Source organism: Macaca mulatta, chromosome X (genome assembly GCF_049350105.2).
Source record: "Macaca mulatta isolate MMU2019108-1 chromosome X, T2T-MMU8v2.0, whole genome shotgun sequence".
NCBI lineage: Eukaryota > Metazoa > Chordata > Mammalia > Primates > Cercopithecidae > Macaca > Macaca mulatta.
Genome location: NC_133426.1, coordinates 139,133,908 through 139,158,778, shown reverse-complemented (window position 1 = coordinate 139,158,778; position 24,871 = coordinate 139,133,908). Strand labels below are relative to the sequence as shown.

Here is a 24,871-nt window from a genome sequence, read left to right as displayed (position 1 = left end):
CCCTAGTTGTTGTCTGACACTGGTTAGGATAGTTAATATACTTTTAAATAACATTATATTTAATGGACCCTTGAAAGCACTGACATATGAATCAATTTTCTGACCTGTCAGCAGAACTCTTTTCATTAAAGAATTCAGTGAAAGATCACATGTTGGGAGGAGCTAAAAGTTGGTGGCAAGGGACATTTCAGCTTGGTATCTGGTCCTTTCACCTACATCTACTATGAAAATTAATGAAAAGTTATCTAGGAATACTAATATTAGGATTCATTTCCAATCAAAGGGAAAATGATGCCAAAGCACTATAGTGAATAAAGGAATGCAATGGATTTATTTTTAACAAACATAGCAGAACTGATATAATGGAAAAGGGTGCTGATTTCTTCAACATACTCAATATTTGCATGTTGCTGTATTGGTTAGTACATTTGACAGCTGTAGCATGTTCTCTTGACTCTGCTTGGTTGGGAGATATCTTTGTCCTTTGAGAGTGGATTGAATTTTGGGAATCAGTCAAATGTCCTGAGAAGATAATGATGATGTACTAATTGGATGATCAGACTGGGTTGGGGCCAGAAGTGAGGTGTGGACTACACAGTCATGAGTGATATTTCTCATGTGGCTCATAACTGTCTGTAAAGATAGTTTCCAGGGAACAGCTCTGGAAATGTGAATGCCAGCCGTATCCTTGGCATCCGTATACAGCCTCTCTGGATGACAACTTTGAGAGGACCAGCATGCATTGGGTATAATACAGGCCCTCGTGGGCTTGCTAAAGATCTGTTTCAAGACTTTGTCACACCGCCTACATTGGCTCCACATTTGCCAAGTAACTATGAGCATGGTTCTCCTTCCAACAATCTGGATGGAGCTAGCATCCTCCATGAGTGTAAATTTACAAAAGTTTAATTAATATCTCTTGCTTGCTAATGAGTTACTCCTTTGACTCCATAGACATGCAGGGCCAAATACATGATGTCAGAATCCCCTAAGTGAATTATTGAGCTTGTGACAACCTGGGTCAGAATGAAAAATCACCTCAGTATATTTAATCCAGGAGCAAATAAAGGGCCAGAGAATTAATTAATATGGGTTTTAATTTGTTAAGGTCTTAAGAGGGAGCCTCTGCTCTGGTGCCTTTTTGTGTGTATCCTCTTTGATTATGGGTGAATATGCCTTTGGGAAAAGATACCTACTTCTTTACTATGCTCCTTGGTAACCTATAGACAAGAAAGAAAAAAGTGGGTTCTTAGTCTTCAGAGAGCATCAAATCGTTGAATTTATTGTTTAGGTGATGAGCCAATGCCCTGTTTCGAGGAATGGCTTTCATGAGGAATTGCTAGGAGGCATAGAAAAAGAATTGCACATAGTGGAAGTAGATGATGATAAAATAAAACAAGTGCTAGAGCTGGACGAGAGCAACACCCCATGAGTCCCGAACAAAGAACTAGAAAGAGACCCAAGGAAAATCAGAGTGCTTCTCTGCAGCCTTTGGCTAAGTCTCCCTAGCTCCCAAAAGGATGTAGAGAGCAGACAACACCGCTGATGAGAGGGCAGGATCCAGACAGGTGAACTGTGCTAGGGAAGGGGCTGCCAAGGAAAGCCCCAAATGCAATGGTACAAGGTGATCCAGTGGGAGCAATCCTTCCTACTGTCCCATGAGCAGGCAGTTTGGGGAGCCACTGGTCCAAGGCCTGCATTCAAATTCATGCCTGCTGGTTTTTCACGATCTTTCCAGGATCAGGTTAGATCACAGAAAGGCCGCCCATTTGCCACTTTAGCTTAGCTGTTACCGGCTACCTTCCAATGTGGTATCTCCAGCTGCTATTAAAAAAAATGAACATGAGTAAATTTTACTGAATGGAAAGTATATCCCAGTCAACTTGACTTTTTAAAATGTCTCTCTATATACATACATGTATGTGTGTATATAAATATAAATATATATATGAATGACACTGTCCTGTGGAGACTGCTCCTACATATCCTGTAAAATCAGTGCTTCATGGTTTTGGCACCAGGAATAAGTTTGGTTCTCCTGGCAAAATGATACCTTCTCTTTTATCACAAGTTGAGAATGCTATTATCCAGCATGTTTCTTTTATTGCCTTGGTTGCTAGGAAACTCAGAGCTAACCCCAGCATTCAATTTCAGTAATCTTGCTCTTTAAGATTCTGAGAATGAGTCTGTCATCCCTTCTAAAATATTTCTACTGATCTTGTTCTTCCCCAGGGTCATATTACAGGTATACTTTAGGATAAGCTTTCTCAAAATTGGGGTACTAGATGTGTTATAAACTATAAAAAATGGTGCTCTGACCCTAGTCTGTGGTGGTCCAAACACACCAACCTGTGTTCTTCCTGGCCCATGCTACTTGCTCTGACCTGGTGCTCCTTGAAATAAAGTGGATTTCTGTTAGTTACAGTTCCTATTTTTACACTAAGATTGATGCTTTTTTTCCTATATTAGTTATGAATTATAATTTCTGTATGCCCCCAAATATCAAGACAAGTGGGGATGGGGAAACAAAGAGCGGCATGCATCTCTCTAATATTTTTTCTTATCTCTGGAGCTGGTTGCATAAAGCTGTCAAGAAGGAAATTTCCACTTAAACCAGAACCCTCCAGCACTAGGAGTGCTGACCTGTAGCAATTACGGATGCTAGGATTGTTTTGGTGTCTTACTTGACTTTCAGTTTGTGACCATCACTTGACAGAATTAAAAATTGCCTCTGTTCTATCTGCTACTTTCTTGAAGGGGACAGCTTATTCCAGAAGAGACAGTCTGAGCAGGAAACAAAGGCTCTGTACTGTGTCCAGAAACTAAAACTAGATAGGTCAGGGCCCATACCTGAAAGCAGTTGGTTCTCTACAGCCCATGGTTATCCATAGGTCATGGATACATCCTGGCAAGCAGGCTGTAAAGGAGATGACCCCTTAATTGAAGTAACCTAGGTGTTACTTAATTGTACTTAATTGTACACCACCTAGGTGTACAAAGGATGAGTAGAGAAAGAGTCCTTAAGGGAAATTTTTAATTGTTTACCTTGATTGATTGATTGAGACAGGATCTCGCCCTGTCGCCCAGGCTGGAGTGCAGTGATGTGGTCATAGCTCACTGCAGCCTTGACCCACCTGGCTCAAGTGATCCTCCCATCTTAGCCTCTGGAGTAGCTGGGCCTACAGGCGATGGCCACCATGCCCAAATCATTTTAATTTTTTTTTTTTTTTTGAAACGAGGCCTCACTATGTTGTCCAGACAGGTCTCAAACTCAGGAGCTCAAGCGATCATCCTGCATCAGCCACCCAAAGTGCTGGGATTACAGGTGTGAGCCACCGTGCCTGGCCTGGGAAATTTTTAAAAAGAAACAGCAGCACTTTTTGAGAGTAAGAGGGGCGTACTCGCCTTCTGGGGTTTTATTTCCCCCTTGGGCTTCTGAAACTTTAATGCTGAACTGACCTCTCACAAGCCATAGACAAAACTGAGAATGTCAAAGGTAACTAATAAACTGCTCTGGGAGGGAAAAAAAAAAAAAAGTAAACGTCGTTAGAGTGGATGGGGTCTAAAAACCCATAATTCTAAGAATCCCAGAAGAAGCACTGAACAGCTTTTTAAAGCCACTTCTTTTGCCCCCAAGCCACAACGGATTGTTTATATCCCTTTGAGGCAGCTAGCTGGATGCCCCTCTTCCCAATTCTCGGATTCCCTGAGATAAATACCATCTTGTTCCCTTATGTGCCAACTCTACTTTCTGCTGTTGGAAACTTCTTTGCTACTTTCAGGGCCTTCTCCTTTCAGATCTGAAGGTCTGGTCTACTTCCCCAAGGCATGATGATAGACTGGCATTCTTGAGCCCCAATGAAGGTTCTAGTCTTTCACAGCTTACATTATCTTCCCATCTCACATAGAATCATTCTCTAAAACGTATATTTCTGAGGTGTCTGGACTCATACATCCTCCATTGAGAGGGGCTCTGAAAATTGTTTAATATGGTTTAACATTTATGGCATCTCTTCCTTGACAGCGTCAGTAACAGAGTAAAGATTGCCATTTTCTCACCAGCGTTAAGGGAAGTCAGGGATAGGGCAGGTTCTTCCTGTAGTAGCATCTGCTCCACCAGTACTGAGAACATTCTCTGCAAGGAGTTTGTTATGATATTTAGACATTAGACATTTTAAATAATAAGCATGATGTCTACCTTTCATGTTTTTATCACCGGAGTTTTCTACCTCTCTACTTCTCCATCTGCTCTAAGCCAAGAAGTGCCTCCAGACAGTGACATCTGGCACTGTGATTAAAGTGCTTAGTATAGAGAAATGGGTGGACACCTGGTTTGTATAGGTTTAAATAATTTATTAAATAAGAAGTTGATTGTTTCTTGACTGGGAAGAACCACAGGACCATTGTTTGAAAGCCCACAACCTATATTACAAAGAGGTGATGGAGATGATATCATGACTCTCAGGAAGCACAGGCTTTTGGAAGTGTTCATCAATTGGGTCGTGGCATAAGACTGACTTAAATTCTTTTTTTATTTTTTTATTTTTTAATTTGTTGTAGAGACAGGAGTCTCGCCATGTTGCTCAGGCTGGTCTCAAACTCCTGTCCTCAATTGATCCTCCTACCTTGGCCTCCCAAATTGCTGGGATTATAGGCATGAGCCACCATGCCCAGCCCTTAAATTCTGATTATATCAGGGCTAAGACTTTCTTGACGTTCTGAAGCCAAGTTGAGAGCAATAAGACCCATTTCTGATTTTCCACATAATAAAGGAAACAAACCAGGAACAATAATAAAAAATGGATTTGTTGTTTCTTTGGGAAGTTATAACCATATTTGCATAAACTTTAAAACAGTTACGGCATCTAGTTGAGGTACTAAAACAGTTTCTTTTCTTTTTTTTATTAACTTTTCTTGCAATAAATAAGGCAGACTAACAAAAATATATCCAAAGCCAATAATTCTGTATTTGTTTGGTACATGATGCTTCCTTCAGCATACTTCAGGTCATCTTTGCCAGGAATTGATGAGAACAGGTTGCATATAATTACAAAGGCTTCTTGGTGGGATGAAGGATAGGATGACTGATGAAATACCACAGTTAATCAGATAAGTGCACCAGGGAAAAGCAACATGTAATGGCTAGAAACCCAAGACACAAGACTTTTTTTTTTTTTTTTTTTTTTTTTTTTAGATGGAGTTTTGCTCTTGTTGCCCAGGCTGGAGTGCAATGGTGCAATCTTGGCTCACTGCAACCTCCGCCTCCCAGGTTTAAGTGATTATCCTGCCTCAACCTCCCAAGTAGCTGGGAATACAGGCACCCACCACCATGCCCAGTTAATTTTTTTGTATTTTTAGTAGAGACAGGTTTTCACCATGTTGGCCAGCCTGGTCTCGAACTCCTGACCTCAGGTGAGCCACCTGACTCAGCCTCCCAAAGTGCTAGGATTACAGGTGTGAACCACCACGCCCAGCCATCAGCAAATGAGTCTACTATGATGGGAATACTCATGCCCCCCGATCTAGTTTCTCCTTTGATCCCAAGCCTTCTGGCACTGTTCTCCTTTGAGTCCACTTTTCCTTCTCTGGTCTGTCCTCCTTAATCTTCTTCCAAGGCTATTCTCTTTTCATGCTACACACTCTCCTCATGTAATCTCTTCTAAAGGTTTGAACTACCACAGACTCCCAAATCTCTAAAGACCATTCTTCAGCTGAGGTCTCTATATCCAGCTAAGTTCTGCATCCATATATCCAATTGCCAACTAAACATCTCACCTAGAGGTACCACAGGCACACAGAACTCAACATAGCTCAAAACCGAACATGTCATCTTCTTCCACATACTCTCCCCAACAACAAAAGAAGGCTGCCCACCCTTCTTGTATGGCTGATATTGGCACATGGAGCCACAATTAATTCATGTTACATCATCTTTGATCCCATGCCTTCTGGCCTTGTTCTGTACTCCGTGGTGGCTATGGCCTTGTTTGCTATATGCTAGCTAAGTTCTGTCAAGTCAGTGCTGCATCCTTGGATACTTACCTTGAATACATCCCTTCTTTCTGGACCTTACTTTTCTATTTCTAAGGATTCCTCTAACTCTATATTTCTTTGAGTTTTTCCCTTGTCTGGGGAGGGGTCAATAAAGAGCCTCACTCTTTGGCTCAGTTAAGCATCTTGGGTTTAACCAGACTATGATTAAAAACTCAGGTGCATCAAGAGAAGTAGATTGGTTTAAATTATACAAGGCTTAGCGTTTAACAGTGATTAGTGGGTGATATAAAAAAGATGTGTTTTGTTTTCATAAATTGTCAGAATTCTAGTCTTCTGTTTTCGTGCACATTAAAATAATGCTCAATTTTCCAAATCATAACACAACACAAAGAGGCTGACAATTGGGTTTCACTTGGAAAGGAAAATTAAAAGTGGCCAATACAGATCATAGAATAGATAATATTTGCAAAGGAGACCCTATTTAGAAATAACATTCATTCAAACAAAGGTATGATGCCTGAATGTGTGATAACTAAGTAGTTTAAAAATTGAAATAGTTTCATCTGTCCCTGTAAATAAACGTGAAGAGAAAAGCACAAAGTCCTTTGGTTTAAAGGGTCAATGTTTTTAACAGACATGAACGCGTAGTTTGGGGGAACTTTTCTTTCCTTACTACCCCGGAAGGCATTTTCAATATCTTGTTGGCATGGCCCTTCTACTTGATTTCTAAGGAGCCAGATGCACTGTTTGCTTTTGAGACAAGGTCTTGCTCTGTTGCCCAGTCTGGAGTGCACTGGTGCAATCACAGCTCACTGCAGCCTTGACTTCCCAGGCTCCAGCCATTTTCCCAACTCAGCCTCTCAAGTAGCTAGGATGACGGGCATGTGCCACCACATTCGGCTAATTTTGTTTTTATTTTTGTAGAGACAGGGTCTTACTATGTTGCCCAAGCTGGTCTTGGACTCCTGAGCGCAAACAATTCTCCTGCCTCAGCCACCCAAAGTGCTGGGATTACAAACATGAGCCACCACACCTGGTCCAGATGCACTTTTAGGTACTAGAGACATTTGGCCCCCTAGAAAGTACTCAAGATGCCAAGTTCAGCAACAAGGAAGTATTTGAATACTGTTGGCTTTGGGCACAACATGGAGCTAGAGAATGGGTACCCCATGGCCCAATGTCAAAATCAGAAGTCTTGGTTAAGTAGGACCAACCCTGCCTCAATGACCCAACTTGTTCGAGTTCTAGCTATAAAGAGAATGTGACCTCAGCTCTTCCTGATTTCAGTGCCCAAGCTTTTTCCACAACACCAGGGCTGCTTCCAGTTAGTATGGCAACACCATTCTCCAAAGTTGCTAATTCTCACTGGTTTTACTCTACTTGAGTTTCCTATCTGTGGGCACTAGAGCTAAGAAATACTTCTGTAATAGGCTGTCACTTTTTAGTCATGAAGTGTGATTTAACATATAATTTGAACAAAAAGCCAAAGCCACATGACTCCTTTAGTAAACCTCTAACATAGTATGCGTCGGTCAGTCAATTCAATTCAATAAACATGTTAGAAGCCAAATTTACCAGGTGTGGTTTTCAGTCAGCAGGTGCTGAAAACCTTGTATGTGACAAATGTGTGATCAGAGATATTGTGAACAGATGTGAATACAATTTGCCCTTGTCCTTAAAGAAGTTAATATGTAATGTGCAGGCAGAGTGGACATTCTTGAAAATCCCATAAGAACATATTAAGTAGAAAGTGAAACAAAGTGGTAATTCACCAGGGAGGAGGAAATGAGCCTCTCCACCAACACTTAGTTTGTATCATTCTGTAGTGTAAAATCAGAATCTCACCTCCAAGTGAATAGGCTGACTGACTTCTCTTTGTTCTCCGTGTGCTAATTCTTGCCATTGCAGTTGACTCCTTTGGCTTTTCCTAAAAAGTTCACTGAGACTTTTCTGGCCTACTCTGGGGACTCCCTAATGTATAATGTTCACCAACTAGGCTCCAGTTGTGAATTTTTAATTATGCCGGATCATTTTCAGTAAATAGAACTTTGGGCTCGATTAATGCTGTCAGATCCAATCTTTGTCTCACCTGCTATGGAGCTCTACTCTGTGGTGTTTGCAATAATTGCCACTTCCCCAGGAAAGAGGAGCTTCTGCAGAGATAGATGTCAGCAGCCCTTTGCATTCTCATCTGTCCTCCTCAGAAGCCCTACAGGGGGGAACTTTATCCAGCAGATTTGAATTTTGTTGTTTGGAAAGCAGAGACAATGGATACGGCTGATTGTTCTCTTTCAATTTCCACCAAGTGTGGTTGTCTCATGCTTCCTGTGAGGCAGTAGTTCTCAAAGTGTGGGCCATAGACAGGAAATATTACCATCATCTGGGAACCTGATAGAATTGTAAATTCTCAGGTCTCATCCTAGACCTGCTGAATCAGAAACTCTGGGGATCCCCGCCACCTGCATTTTAAAAATACTCTAGGTTATCTGATGTATGATTAAGTCTATGAGCCCATTGTTGAGAGAGAACTGTTTCAAACAAAGGACAAGCATAATTTCATTCTATTTTGCGAAAATTCTCATAACCCATTTTTCTGATTTACAATGCTTCAAAAACAAAAATCCTAATTTTCATAATGGAAACTCACGTTTACCTTTGCTTTCCCTAACTTCCCCAAGCATAGGCAGTTGTTTCCTGTTTTATTTCGCTAGCATTTTTTCACACTTGTTTATTCCACTTGGTACTTTACATTGTTATGTAGCTGTTAACGCTTGCCTTCTCCACTAGCCTTGTGGCCACCTGCCAGCAGGAACCTTGTCACACTCATCATGGTATCCCCAAGGCTACAGAGTAAACACATTCAATATTTTCTGAGAGGATAAATTGGTTAACATTGTATAATTTTCAAAACTAGGTAATGGCCTTAAGAAGTAGGACTGGCATAATAGGAAACTGAGACCCAGAGACATTAAAGGATTCAGTTGGTAAGAAGTTGCAGAGCCAGGGCTAGCAACAAAAGCTTACCTCAGTATGGGAAGGGTGATGGCCACAGATCCCTCAAAACTGGCCTAATACACTAAACTCCACTCAGGAAGCTTGGGATACTTCAGCTCTTCAAGGGCAAAGCCCTTGATTTACTCCCAGACAGGTTGCTCTCTGCCCCCAGTTGTGGTGATGTTACTAAGCTTGGGCATCATGTACCACCCAGGATGCTAAGAGAGGGTAGCTTACCTCAGTATGGGAAAGGAGATGGCCACAGGTCCCTCAAAACTGGCCTAATACACTAAACTCCACTCAGGAAGCTTGGGATACTTTGGCTCTTCGAGGGCAAAGCCCTTGATTTACTCCCAGAAAGGTTGCCAGTTAGTGAGACACGTGCAGAGACAGAATCAAGAGGGAAGGGAATCATGTTAAAAACAAACAAACAAACAAACAAACAAACAAAAAAACACAAAGGAGATTTTAGTACTATTGGAGGTATAAATCCTAGTACTCAGTTAGTCTGTGGTAAAGAGAAAAGATGTGAACTGCAAGTGAAGCCAAGGTAGAAAGCTCAATTTTGCTCATCTGCCAGGGTGTCCTTCTTACGCCAAGGTGAAAACAGCATAGGATGTACTCGGTGAGGTGTTTGTTATAGGAATAGGTTGACAATGATTGCCACCCATCTCTTGGCACCCAGCTTGCCTTGTCATCTGTAAGCAATCTGAGTGGGCTGGGAGAATGGGGAGAAGCAGGCTATGTATGTGGGATGAAGAAAGCCACCGGCCTGCACCAGGAACGAGGCCTTCACTTTCACTCATTAACCTTAGCATTGATCTCTACATAACTAAGTTACCTGGCTTAGACTCTTTTACTTGGACCTCTGGCATACAAGTCTTTGTACACAGTTGTAAATCCTCATAGAGTGGGGTGGAAGTAAACAGATTCTGGCATAGGATGCTTCTTGAAACACTCCTTAATCATAGTGGATCATTGTCGCATCAGGCCTCACTGCTTATCTCATGGCTTTGCGTCTCACTTTGGAGCAATGACCGTACATCTGCCCTGTCTTTCTTCTTGAGCTCCAGTTCCATCTCTCTAATTGCCTACTGGGACACTGTCCATCAATACCCCAACTCGATAGGCCCCAAACTAAATCCGTCATCTTCTCCTCTAGTCCAGATCTCCCTCCCAACTACTCTGTCTCTTTCACTGGCAGAGTAAATTTGTTCTCAGTCATCCAGCTTGCAAACCTTCTCAGTGACTTTCATTTAGGGTTTATTCTCATTCTCCAAACATAGTCAATCCCCAAGTTGTCATATTTTCTTTTGCTATGCCAGGCATAGTTTCTTTCCACCCCTATAACCACCATTCCAGCCCAGCCTCTCATTATATTTCAGATCTCAATTACCCCAAACCATCCAATTCCATAACTATGATTTCTGCTCCTCAATCCCTGATGTGATGGAGAAGCCTAGAGTTAGATGCAAATGCAACGGTTGTATAATACCACTTACAACTGTTAGATACAGTTCTGTTGGCCTCTGATAGTCTGTAACTAAGGTCCACCCTGTTGGTAAAGACACATGGGATTAGTCAGCTTAAATGAGAAAATAATATAATTTAGAAACTGACTCATGTTCTTTCTGGATCCCAATGAGGCATTCAGTGATGTGACTGTCACTCTCTGGGCAAAAACAACATGTACCAAGAGATGAAGAGAGCAAAATAGCAACAAAAATCAATGAGCCCATTGCTGCAGTCTCTGATGCCCTGTGGTGAGCTGCTAGAGTGAAAAGTTAATGGAAGGGGAGAGGGCAAGATAACATGAGTGCCCTGGCTGCCTTTTCCAAGTGCTTTTGCAATTCCAGAGTAACTATGAGCTTCATTGTGAATGGTTTACCTGATCAGTATAATTCCCTCTGCTTTGTAGATAAGAAGACTAAGAGAGCAAGAAGTTAAATGCCTTGCTGGCAGCCAGGATTAGAACTTGGAATTCCTGAATAAATGCTTTGAACTTATGAGGCTGCTTCTGAGAGATCATAGTTACACTGGGCTTCATAGCAATAAAAATGAGCTTTTCCCTTCCCTCAGAAATTCTCAGTTATTATCCATAGTTAAGCAAAGGGGAACTAGAAGAGGATGCTAAATAAAAGTACATCTCACTGAACTGAACTTTCTTTGCCAGATGATTATCAGAAATATAGATAATGGGCATAAGTTACTGAAAGGGGCAAGGACTCTAATTTAGACACCTTGGGCAAAAGAAATGAAAAAGTTTGGAACAAAGAAAACCACTCAGGACATAACCTAACAAGATAGAAAAAATGAAATGCAGAAGTATTATCAGCTTTAATTAAAGGAAATCAATATTTGAAGAGCTGTCTTGCTCAACAATAGAACAACGGCAAACATACTTCAGAAATGTGAGCCTTTTAGAAAAGAGAAAAGCAGGTTTTCATGGGGAAACAATCATAATTGAAAAACCTTTCAAAACATGACGACTTGGTGTATCTGTTGGAGAGGGGCCTTAAGCACCTGTTGGGGAGGCCGACTAGATGAACTTTTATCCCTGGGAGAGTCTATCTGTTTTAAGTGCATTTTATTCAGTCCGGGAGTGTTCAGGAGCCTAAGAGGCATCTCTAGGGAGTAAAGAATAGCTAGTATTTCTCTCAGAGAGACTTGAAACAAACCCTCAACAATAAGGTGGGTTTCATCTCAGTTATCACAAGAACACACATTGGAAAACATTAAGGACTATACAAATACAACAGATGTGTTATTTCACAGGCACTCTTCAACCATCCAAGCAAGCTTACTTGAGAGTCCTTTCTAAGCTCACCTTTTTTGTGATACACATGATGACCAACCTTCAGTGACTGGAGTCCAATTCTCCCAGACCATTCCTCTTCAGGGATGGAAGATATGAGACATGTGTCACCACTTCCTTCTCTCAAACTGGTGCAAGACATTAATACTCAATCATGACACTTCTTTCCATTGAGCCCAAATGCAGCTTTTTAATTTATTCACTCAACGAATATTTTTTGACTACCCATTTAAAAGTGAGTTAGAGAGACAGATAAATAATAAAATATAAGCAACACCACGAGCACCACATGCTAAATGGCTAGTAAAAGATATGTAGACAATAAATATCATAGCCAAACCTGTTATTTTGAAATATAATTTCAATTTCCTGGGACCCTGAAAATTAATTTTTAAAATTTCAGTACTATTGTAGTTGTATCAGCACAACTATTTTTCAGGGATCTGGAGATGAGTTAATTCCAAAAAGAGCTTACAAAGGAGATGCAGAAGTTTCTGTATGCCACCCATCAAGAAAGTGAATCAGGTGTGTTTTAAGCCATGGGGTTCTTCTCCCACAAGTACCTTTGACCAAACAGCAAAATTCAGATTGGATTGGGTCTGATTGCCATTTTGGTTTAAGTACACTGGATACCATTTCAGCATCAAATCATTCAATCAGAAACACTTTGAAAATGCTGAAGAGTTGGGTTAGTTGCAGTTTTCCCACCTGAATACAATGTGCATAATACTGCAAATTGTTTTTTCACTTTTGTAGTGCTGGAGACGTTTATGGAGCCTGTGGGAAAGGGTTTTCTTGATGGAGATGGACAGCCAACCAGACAGAAGGAGTGCTAGCACTCATTAACTTTTCCTAACAGAAAGTCACCTGTAATTGTTTTCATAAGCCTTTAATGAGGCTTGGTTGTGAGGCACTAGAGAGAGGAAAGCAGCTTATCCATAGAAAAGGATAGTTACTCAGGTGAAGTAGAGGAAGCCTGGATCCATACCCTTGGAAACTGTAGGACATAGCGTTTGAGATTACAATTCAAAGACAAGATGAAAGTGACGAGGGCTGACAAGTAGTCTAGAGATGGGCAAATCAAAAGAACAACCACTGGGGTAGATCTGTTTCAGATATGTAAGTTAGGAACTCTAAATCAAGGAGCACCCACCCCCCACCAATCTCATATATCCAAAATTATATCTGTATGTCTTTGAAACAGATTGGGTTTATTCCTATAAATCCCTGGGATTGCGGGATGTTTCAGTGACCAGAATTCTTGGCAGGATCTTAATCTTTAGGTCTTTTCCCCAAAGGTCTTTGAAGCTACCAGTCAGTCTGCAGCTGCAGCATTTTCTCTTTATTTCTCATGGGACCCTTCTGGAAAATGCAGTGTCCTTGATATCACTGCTTTGATCTCCTTCTCTCTCAAAGTTTCAGAATTGTGGCATCTTGCCCAGGCTTATCTAACTGACCTGGATTTTGGTGGAGGAATGAAGATTTTTCTGTCAATGTTAGGTAAACTTTTCTATACCACAGTCAGTACATCTACAAAATTAAGCTCCTAGGATCCAAGCTAGCCACAAGTTCTTCTCGATCCCCCTTTCAGATACATTTCGTCACCGTTAATGGATCTGTTATTTGCATAGAAAAAACATTTCCAGTTACTTGATTAATTTTACCCCTATTCTTGGTGCCATGCCTTTCCTGTGTGATTTATTCCTGAGAATGTTTTTGTTTTCATTTCCCCAATATCTGCACTGTAGGTCAGAGGGGCCCTTATTCCTATCTTTTAAAGGATTACTGCTCCAGGACCACCTCCTGCTAGAGCACCAGTTGACAATAATAAGGCTGTCGCTGCCAGCTGATAGCTTTCCCTGTTGTCCTACTGTGTCCTGCATTGAGCTTAAACAGGGTCAATTATAATGTAGACTATAGAGGACCCTAGTGCCCAAAGCACAGACATGGAAATTTAGCAGTGGAGGATGTTGTTTTATCAAAAAAAATAAAAAAATAAAAAATAAATTTAAAAAAGTGAATGAATGAGCTTAGTGACTCAGCACTTAGTGATTTAGTGATGACTTAAATCACCACCTACTCTGAGCCCAGTAGTGTGCATGAGACACATCAAAAATATCCCTTGTTTCTGAATGCTTCCAGCCAAGTTTCCCACTGCCTACTGCTTAGGTGAGGGGCTAGGAGGAGGAAGATTCAGTGACCAGTGACCAGGGTGCAAGAGTGAGGAAGTTGACACCTACTTTTGTGACACAGAGCATATTAGCATATTGCATTCTTTGCATCAGGCTATGGCAAACTTCTGGAAGAGACAATTTTGAATTTGTGAAGAGGACAGTCAGGATGATCCCTGGTCTCACGTCCCTAAGGAATCATTTGCCAGGAAGTCATCATGGATGGATAGAGGCAGCACCAAGTGAGTTCTTCAGTCCCCACTCAGAATGTGGCCACATTCTGGTGAGTCTGTGAGTGGTACAGGGTAATGATCCCTGCACTGTGCAGGAATCCGAGCACCTCATTCCAGTGGATTTCTGCCCCCTCCTCTGGGATAGAATGTGTGTCCACTCTCTCCAGAGCCATCCACTCCAGCAGCAGAGCCAGAGCTCACAAGGGTATCTCCCACTTCTAAGAGCTGTTTTTCATACCCCCTAGATGTTTTTTGTTTTGTTTTGTTTTGTTTCTTGAGACGGAGTCTCACACTGTCACCTGGGCTGGAGTGCAATCGCGTGATTTTGGCTTACTGCAAACTCCGCCTCCCGGGTTCAAGCTATTCTCCTGCCTCAGCCTCCCAAGTAGCTGGGATTACAGATGCCTGCCACCATGCCCGGGTAATTTTTTTTTTTTTTTTTTTTTTTTTGCATTTTTAGTAGAGATGGGGTTTTGCTATGTTGGCCAGGCTGGTCTCAAACTCCTGACCTCGTGATCCACCTGCCTCAGCTTCCCAAAATGTTGGGATTACAGACATGAGCCACTGCACCCGGCGTAGATGGTGACTCTTAAGTGCTTGGACAGTTGCTATCTCTCTGACTTTTCCTGATCAGCCTTTTTCCGTGCCCACACACATTTTATTATCTTTGCAATCACCAGGAACCCATGATTATCTCTTGTTCCAGTCATATCCATGAAGTCATTTGAAGCTGATGGGTGCATGGCAGAATATCTTTTGTGACCCCCAGCCCACCCCACATATAAATACAGCTACTTGCAGACACCTATTTTGGAGGTACTTAAAAGGTTCGTAAATATCTGAAAAGCTGTTTGACATTTTCTGAGGTAATATTCTTTGCCACTGGAAGGTTCTATTATACACATTAAATATGAAGATACATATTTTTCTTTCTTACCTTCACTTTTTATAAAAGGTTATGCTGACATAGAACTTACTAACAAAAAAAAAATCTTCCTGATGAAATCAGGATAAATAATTCCACACATCGTCAAGTGGAGGGAAAGACTTTGAATTGGTTTCCATGGAAATCTGAAGATGAAGTAAAGGAATAATTTCAAGGCAGAGCAGCTGAACTGAAGATAATGGTAAAATAGTTTGATAAAGGAAATAGAATAAAGTAATCAAGAAGACTCCAATCAATTATTCCTTTTTGTTTACCTTTAGGTGATTAATTCGTCTGCGTTTATTAACCTGATGAGATTAAGCAGGCCTTCCTTGTGATTTATTTCGTAATTGTTTCCAAGGTTTGACATAAGCAGTGGAGTTATTGAAGGTGGAGATTTAAATTCAATTACTCATGAAACAGGTGGTGCTTCTTCTGAAAGAATATCTGAATTCACGGCCTTCCCATGTAACATTATGAGTGAAAATTATTAATTCATCTGATAGTATCTCCCAAAGACTTTTAGAAGTCATTTGGCATCCACATACTTCACTAAAAGTCAGCAGCTTCAGAACTGAACATGTAATGAAGAGAATTCAGTGCCTGGAAAGAAATGATTTTATTTTAAAGACTATATATATATATATCTTTTAAACTAGAGGCCCCCTTGGGGCCTGGGCTGTGGTGCTATCATTAATGGAATTCATGAGTTCAAGCTTTGAATGCCAAAAGGGTAGCTTTCTTTGAACTTGACCAGTGGTTCCCACTCTCTACCTTTAAAGGGCACAACTGGATAAGATCATACTTTGACAGGAGAGAGAGAGAGAGATTGGCCGGGGGTGGTGGGGGGATATGCAGGCTGGCCTTGAAAGTCTTTAAATGAAGTGACTAATTGCTTTTTGTCTCTGTGGTCCTTGTTGTGTATATGTTTTCTATTCTTTCTGTGGGTATAGTAAGGATAAACGGGGTTCTCCAAACACTAACGCAGGCGCCAACTCTCCGTCATCCACAAAGACCCGGAACACATCTAAGAGTGGGAAGTAAGTGAAAAGTGCTTCTGTACATCTGACATAGCTGTCAAAAAGTCAAGTGCTGTCTGCCTTTTGTCATTTATTCATATTCATTCAACAAAGATTTGTGGAGTGTCTTCTGTGTGCTTCCCACTGGGCTCATCACTGGGGAATTGAAACGAGCAAGGCATGTGTCAGTAATATTGGGTTCATGAAGAACTAGGGAAGAGGGAGGAGAGGGATGGGAAAGTCAGGAGATGACTCTGGAAAGATAGCTTAGGGCTGACTGTGAAGGGCAAGGACATAAGTCCATAAGGGCAATGTAAGAGTTGAATTACAAGTTTGAAGAATTAAAGCAGCAGCAGCAGCACTGATTTATGACTTACAAGGTCCATGAAAACCTGTCTTGATCCATACACTGAGGTTTAGACTTGAGTTAGAAGAATCTGGTAAGCCTTTCCATAAATTTCCTGGTTTAAGTACATTTATGTTTTAACCATATCCCTGATTTACATGATATGTATATTCTTTTCCTAGTTATTAACATGCACCACATCCTACATGAAACTGTCTTCTTGGTATTACCAAAACTTGTATGGGCTGAATATTTGCGATATTAGATTGACCTTTCTTGGGCTTATTCCAGAAGACAACACCAGCTGATCTCTCCCTTTGGCTTCAGCAAATTGTGACAAACTCAGGCAGTGTGATCCCATGCAGATGATATACCTCTAATTAGACACTTCCCCTTGGAAGTTGCTTCAGCCCTGTGGTGAATGACTCCTCTGTAAGCTCTCTCTCTAGGGTGTGGGGCATTGTGACAGGCAGAAACACAGTCCAGAAAGAGCACCCAGCCTGCATCTAGGAGAAGATGAAAGATGCCTTCATCATGCTAAAACCTCTAATCTAGCAATAAGATATGTCACTACAAGAGCACAGCTTTGCAATGAAAGGTGAATTTGTAATGGTCATATATTTTATGTATTCTGCATTGGACCATAAATGCTGCACTTTGAATATGATCTTATATTCAATTCCCAAAGCAAAAGATCTATTGGCTGCCTTTTTTTCCTTATTTTCCTCTGAATACCATTTCAGGTTTGCATATAAAGTTGAATGCAAGCTATCTTGCGGAATATAAAAAATGGTGTTAAAGGCATAAAACTAAATCTCCAAGCAGTTAGAACTCATTTCAGTTATTTATTGCTGAGCACCACAATCAAAATGCTGTATAAATTATGATGGAAGGGAATTGATGCACACATTCCCAGGCAGCTGAATGTTTTCAAATTAGTCCCAATTCATTGTTAACACGCACTCTCAGTTAACAGGGATGGCATTGCAGAACTTCTTTTAACTCCATGCTTACAACAATGGCAGACCCTACCTGGGCACCTTGTACCTACCTGTCACACCAACAACCACAGGGCACAATCTCCATCTATTAGACCCTGATGTATAATTATGGATGTTTGTGATTTGCTGTTGCCTTTCCAAAGGGGCCTTCCCTTGTTTCTTTTGACTTTGCAGGAGTTCACTCTCTTACTTTTTGAGTGAAGAATCTCCGTGTGAGCTACAAAAGGAGCAACTGGTAGAATCTGAGTTAAGATGACATAGAGAATGCATACCTAATACCATACCCAGGTTTTCAACAGTGGGAGACCTGAATAAATACATTCTTAAGTAGATAAAAAATTATCTATATCTCACTTGCCATACTTGGACACATCCCAAGCTTCTGCCATGGTGAAGGGTCCCTCTTTGCACATTTTGAGCTAGGCATCTTTTACTTGTCATGTATAGTGACTCATAGGCTGAGCTAGTTCTGAATTCTTCATTGTTTTTGTTGTGAAAAATTACAGGTTATCCGACATGCTCTTCCTAGATATGTGTGCCAGGGTTTCTTGCACTGTGCTCCTTCTCTTAGTCCTCTCCCATCAGTTTTCAGGAGATTTTTCCTTTTTTCCATTACTGCACATTTTCTCCTTCTCAGGATATCATTTTCAACGGGAGCAGTACTGACCTTCTGTGCATATGGTGAGACTGTGAAGGGCATTTTTCACACTTTATAGAACAGTGCCTGTGGATGTTTAGGCACTGTGTTCTAGTTCAGAACTGTGTTTCCAGTTCCTGCTGAACTGTCTATGCATTTCCTTAGCTTTGGTGTGTGTGGTGGTGGGGGGGGATAGGTAGATGTCTCCACCCCAAGGCTTTTCCCCATGGTGTATTTTCACAACAACCAGCACAGAGGATGCCATGTTCTGATGTTGTTTGACCTAATGACAATAGGATATAGAGCAGTTTTTAAGACTTTTCCTATGTTGTTTTGAGGCCAGACACAGGCTAGGAGATAGAAGGAGGGTTCTTTTCTTCCCTGAAAAGAAATTCAGTCTTCTCTGTTTTTGAAGAAAACAAAAATGCAAAAGTCAAGTTGCCCCAAATATGCATCGTGGCTAAAAATAAGGAATATGTGTTCACTGAGTGTTATGGGCCAACCTGTGTCCCAAGCACTTGGTACATTTTGTCTCATTAATCCTTGCCTACCAAAAGCTCATGAAACAGGCACTATTATTTCTGTTGCACACACGAGGAAATTGAGGCTCCAAGAGGATAATGATATGCCCACCTGAGGTACCCAAATAAACAATTTTGGTAAAAAAACTTCTTTGGCACCAATAATAATAATAGTAGTAGTAACTAAAATATATTAAGCATCTACTTTGTGCCATTGCACTAGACTCTGGAGCCATATAAATATAAAATACTATAGGTACCCTCGAACAGCTCACAGTCTTAGTAGGGAGGACAGAGGATGACAACGTGGTATTTAAGTCCTACAAGTCCTAGCTGACACCAGGGTTGGGGTGGGAAATAGGTTATATGGGGATATCAATAAAGGCTCCTGAGAAGCAATCCCTGAGCTCTTTAATTTTATCCATTTACCCTTCAGGTAGCAAGGTTAGGTCAAAGGAAGAAAATGCAAGTCGGTCGCTCCAGAGGGGCAGAATCCTCTGTGTCTTGGTCAGAAAATGTTGGAGTTGTGGATTAGGTCAAAGCTAAAATGGAATGTCTAATTCCACCATTTTCCGACTTTCAATCCATTTGGAGCCTACTGAGATTCAGTGTAGCATGCTAAGTCACTTAGGAAACCTACAGCTTGAATGTTACATCAGTTCTGCTTGCTCTATTTCATTGCCTGGATGTGAAGCTGGGTAGCCAGCCCTCTGTTTCAGGGAAGAACAGATGGAATGGGATATGTCTGAGCAGCAGAGCCAGACTACCCTGGAAATGACTTTCAGGGAGGTGCAAGCAGTTTCTTCTATGCCAACAGTGAGCCAAATTGACAAGACAGAAAAACAAAAAATTCAGTGCAGAACTGTGTCACTGAGATCAGGAAGCACAGGTTTTGCAGACCAATCAGGCCAGACCATTGCATTTAGCCTCACATATGGTTCTCTTTGGTAATGTGAACCTGTTATTCTGGCCAACACAGCAGACCACCATCAATCCATTTGCTGACCCATTGGATTATCCCCAGAAAGCACTTAAACTGTCAAAGCTGGGCATGTGTGGTAGCCACCAAGAGCCTTTATAATGTTCATTTGGTATTGGAACATTTTCATACTTTACATGAGACCAGTTACTTTGCTGAACACAAGGACACTGAGACTCAAGAAAGGTAAGTTACTTTCCATGAGGCACACACCTAGCTACTAGCAGAGGGCAGTCTAGACTCCTGGTCTTCTGATACTTGTCCCATGATCTTTCCACTGCAATGTATGCTACAATTCTTCTCCCAGAGAGCAAGATACTTCATCTAATTGCACCAAGGGAGGCCAGGAGCCAGATCTCAGGATGTCCAGTCAGGTGTTCTTCCCTCTTTTTGTGTGGACTCTGCCAGGTACTGTGAAAATGGAGACCTTTGGAAAAATTAGAATCATCCTACTTTAAAAAAAAACGTAGCAGTAGTGGTGATGAAAGGAAAAAGCATGTACTTCTCAACTGCTTCATTTTTTCCTCTAAAATAATACCATTCTGGTTCTATTTGGACAGCTACCTTTCCTCAACAGTATTGTTGAGCCATCTCAAGCCTCTAATATACTCCATCAATGAAGCAATAGAGAACTCATATATCACTACAGCTATTCTCCCTCGAATCAGCCAACCAAAGCTGAGGAGATGCAGATTACATAGGTAGATAAACAGACACACATACATCTGTATCTATGTATGACATTCGGAGGCATCCATTTAAAAATTAAATTTTCCAAAGTTGAGATGATGATGGAACTTGATCACTCCTCTCAGTCTGAGATGTTTTTCAGATAGGCTCAGGCTAGGGAATAACAAGGACCAAGTCCAGTTTCCAAGTAATAGTGAAGGCCACAGATATTATGGGGCCAGGGCAGAGCAACCAAGCACAGTGCCTGGCAAATGATACTGTAAATGTTGAATTAAGCACTATAAGTGATGGGTTAAATGAATTAAGCTAGGGGAAGGAGGGATATTAAAATGGGGAAAAAGAAGGTATATAGAAGGGGAATATGAGATGATCAAGTCAAATCCTGCTTACTCCACAAATCTACTTGGAGCTGACTCTGGTAGCAGATGCCACAGGAAGACCGGCTCTAACCTGTCTTTGCCAGAAGTATCTCATAGTGAACGAACCTGTTTATCTATTCGGTAGTATCTAGATGAGAGTAGTCAAGAGCACATAGCTTCATAAATAAACTAAACATACCAGCACCCCTGTGCTTTTGGCTGGCAGGAGCCAAATGAAAAACTTTTCTGCTTTAGAAAGATAAAGTGAAGGCTGGGCGTGGTGGCTCACACCTGTAATCCCAGCACTTTGGGAGGCCGAGGTGGGCAGACCATGAGGTCAGGAGATCGAGACCATCCTGCCTAACACAGTGAAACCCCATCTCTACAAAAATACAAGAAATTAGCCAGGCATGGTGGCATGCCCCTGTAGTCCCAGCTACTCAGGAGGCTGAGGCAGGAGAATCATTTGAACCCAGGAGGTGGAGGTTGCAGTGAGCCGAGATTGCACCGCTGCATTCTAGCCTGGGTGACAGAGTGAGACTCCGTCTCAAAAAAAAAGAAAAGAAAAAAGTGAAAGATAAAGTGAAGTCTTGCTTGCTCTGTTTGGACTCAGCATCATGCAGTTTCATGTTTGGCTTCAGCTGTTTCTATGTTAATTGCTGGAATCAGAGTTCTGCATATTATATCATGATTATGTTTTTTCCTCTAATTGAGAGCCATGTATTTTTTCTAAGACATTAGGTTGTGACTGTTGCTAACCCCTACTAATTTTGCCACTGTGTGTGTATGAAAGTATGTGTGTGTGAGTGTTCTCTTCAAAATGTTTTTATGTTGCATGAACATAGCAATCCAATGGCCAAGTACTTGACTTTGCCAGTAATTGCTGTAGTTTTATATGATGATGTCAATAGTTCCTTAGTTTAGCTATTAGACTAAGTCTAATATCACAAAAACTTGTGACAAATCAAAGCATTAATATTACTGCTTATTTTTTCTTTCTTTCTTTTTTCTTTGCAATTGCACCTTTGTAGAAAAAGACGAATGACAAAAGCATAAACTGATGTCAGAATGTATTCCTAAAGATGACTTTTAGTGGAGTGTGCTCGAGGGTGAATTCATTTGTAGCCTAACTACGTTTTCCTTCAGTAGGCCCCCATAGAGAATAGTGTGAGACCTTTGATCACAACAAAAAATTCCAGTTTATCCCAGAAAGTACATTTATTAATAAGGCAGGAAAGTAGCCTAAGCTATTTGAAAAAGACTTTCAATAACAGGGAATAAATAACATAGGCTGAACATACTTTGATATTTAACCTAGTGCTAATCAGCTGCGGCAAAGGGCTGTCCAAAGATATCTTTAAATAAATTAGGCAGCCTTGTGTGTATTTGAAAGAACATCAGCTTTGGAGTCAAATAGACCTGTATTTGAGTCCTGACTCTACCATTCATTAACTTTGTACCTACTTCATTGAGCTGTTGGTGAGGATTAAATGTCATAAAGTAAGTAAAGTTCTCACAGCACTTGGCGCATGACAAGCACTCAATAAATGTCAACTAGTGATTATGCTTGTTTCAACTGCCAACATATTGCACCGGGGGACAGTATGACCTGGCTAGTCTGATTCTGAAGAGCTCTGGTTGGCTCAGTTTTTCTGGTTATCTGCTTTTGTCAGTTACTGAAATGTGGAAGCAAAAGCCCCAGCACCGCAATAACAATATAACATAATAACATAACATAAACAATGCCCATAGAGTAGATGCTACAAGAAATGAGTAACAGATCCAGGAAGAAAGAGTCCAGCAATGGAAACGTTTCTTAGCAAGTTCACATGCATCTCTGTGATGGTTAGGATATATGGTACACTTCGTGACATAATAAATCCCCCCCAACCCCACCTCTGTGACTTTCCATGATGGTCACGCTTCTATAGCTTAGTCAAGAAGAGTGTTCTGTTAATCAAGCCTTGAAAAGCAGGAACCATTTTTGTCTCTCGTCAACTGCCATACAAAAATCACGGAGGCAATGTGCTGCTGCTCTCTAGAACAGGGGTCCTCAGTGACTATTTTTCTGCCTCTGTGTCATACATGGCTGAGAATTCTCACTTATATTGCTCTAGCAGAGTTCAGGGTTCTGTCCAGTTCCCAGGTACTGTCTGGAATTCCAATCCTCTCTCTCCCTATTGGGAAGGACTAGGAATGCAAGGAAGAGTGATGTTAAACAGTACGCTATTTTTTCCAAGTAATTAAAAGCAAATCTCTCTCTCTCCTCTTTCCCTTTTCCCTCCCTCCTTTCCTCATCTGTTTGTTCATTGATCTATGAATTCTTCCACCCCATTTTTTTTTTTTTTTTTGGCTCTCAACTGAGCTTTCTGTGAACTACCTTGGTACCTTTCTTGAAGATCATTTGTGTATGTATTTGGGTCTATATCTGGACTCAGTGTTATTCCATTAATTGATAGGTTTATTCTTATGCCAGCACCACACTGTCTTGATTACTATAGCTTTATACTAGTATTGCAATTAGATGCTGCGAGCTCTCCAACTTGATTCTTTTTTCTTTCTCTTTTTTGAGATAAGACTGTCACCCAGGCTAGAGTACAGTGGTGCAATCACGTCCCACTTCAACCTCCCAAGTAACTGATACGACAGGCACATGCCACCATGCCTGGCTAATTTTTTTATAGAGACGGGGTCTCACTATGTTGCCCAGGCTGGTCTCAAACAATCCTCCTGCCTTGGCCTCCTGAAGTGATGGGATTACAGGTGTGAGCCAATGCACCCAACCATTCTTCCTTTATAACTTGTTTTGGATATTGTATGTCCTTTCTATTTCCATATGAATTTTAGAATCAGCCTATACATTTTTGCAAAAAGAAAAGGAAAAAAAGAAGCCTGCTGTGGTTTTGGCAAGGATTGCCTTGAATCTGTATATCAAATTTGGAGAAAACTGACATCTTAACAATATTGAGTCACCATGAACTCAGTGTATCTATCCATTTATTTGGATTTCCTTTAATTTCACTCATCAGTGTTTTATAGTTTTCAGGGTACACGTTTCTTCTATTTTTTGTCAGATATATCCCTAAATATTTCACACTTTTGATGCTATGGTAAATAGTATTGTTTTATTTCAATTTCTGATTATTTCTAATAGATAATAGAAGTATAATTGATTTTTGTAGATTAATCTTGTATTCTGCAAAACTTACTAAGCTCAGCCATTTGTTTTAGGGGCTTTTTTTGGTAGATTCCACCGGATATTCATTGAATATTCAACATAGATGATTGTTGTCCGTGAATAAAGACAGATTTATTCTTCCTTTTCAATATGGGCTTCTTTTTCTTCTTGCCTTATTGCACTGGTTAGAACCTTTAGTACAGTGTTGAATAGTGATATGGTTAGTGATATGTGTTCCCACCCAAATCTCATCTTGAATTGTAATCCCCATAATCCCCATGTGTCAAGGGAGAGACAAGGTGGAAGTAATTGAATCATGGGGGTGGTTTCCCCCATGCTGTTCTTGTGATAGTGAGTTCTAACAACAACTGATGGTTTTATAAGGGGCTGTTACCTCTTTGCTCAGTATTTCCTCCTCCTGCCACCTTGTGAAGAAGGTGCCTTGCTTCCCCTTCACCTTCTACCATGATTGTAAGTTTCCTGAGTCCTCCCCAGCCATACAGAACTGTGAGTAGTCAATTAAACCTCTTTCCTTTCTAAATTACTCAGTCTTTGGCTGTTCTCTATGGCAGTGTAAGAATGGACTAATAAAATAGCTGTGAGTTTTTTAGTGTTTAAATAATTTCCACCCACTTAAGTTTGGAAAAAGACACATACAATAATGGAGAGATAGTTGAATAATGGAAGCGTCCTCTGAAGATACTATTTTGGGAACAAATGGTTGATCCCTGCCTTTATGGCATGGCCAAAGCTAGATTCCCATGGTACTGCACAGATATATTTCATCAGAGAAAAGTAGATCCTATTCATGGGGAGCGGGGGAAGTGGAGGAGAAAAAGTGAAAAACAAGAAGAAAAATAAACCCTAAAGTTCATAGAATCACATACACTCCTCTCATTATTCTCATTCTTTCATTCATATTCATTCTGTCTCCCTCCCTCTCTCTCTCTCTCTCTCTCTTTGTCTCTGTCTCCTTTGAAAGAGGTACTATAGTATAATGGTTAAGAGA

General features: G+C 40.9%; 1 protein-coding gene and 1 long non-coding RNA gene across 4 annotated transcripts in view; one reads left to right on the top strand and one right to left on the bottom strand.

Annotated features, from left to right (window-relative positions):
• Positions 1 to 24,871, top strand: part of HS6ST2 (heparan sulfate 6-O-sulfotransferase 2) — a 359,670-nt gene that overhangs the window by 300,378 nt on the left and 34,421 nt on the right. Inside the window, exon 4 of one of the 3 annotated variants that reach the window (XM_015128210.3) lies at positions 16,086 to 16,172. The exons of the other annotated variants lie outside the window; for them this stretch is intronic. Coding sequence (XP_014983696.2) covers positions 16,086 to 16,172 — 87 coding nt within the window. The remainder of the gene's footprint in view (positions 1 to 16,085; positions 16,173 to 24,871) is intronic. 3 annotated transcript variants of the gene reach the window in all.
• On the bottom strand, positions 15,457 to 17,635 carry LOC144338503 (uncharacterized). Its single transcript, XR_013412724.1, has 3 exons — positions 17,549 to 17,635; positions 16,872 to 17,003; positions 15,457 to 15,735 (listed from the first exon to the last, which is right to left on the bottom strand). It is a non-coding gene; the product is annotated as an uncharacterized LOC144338503 (long non-coding RNA).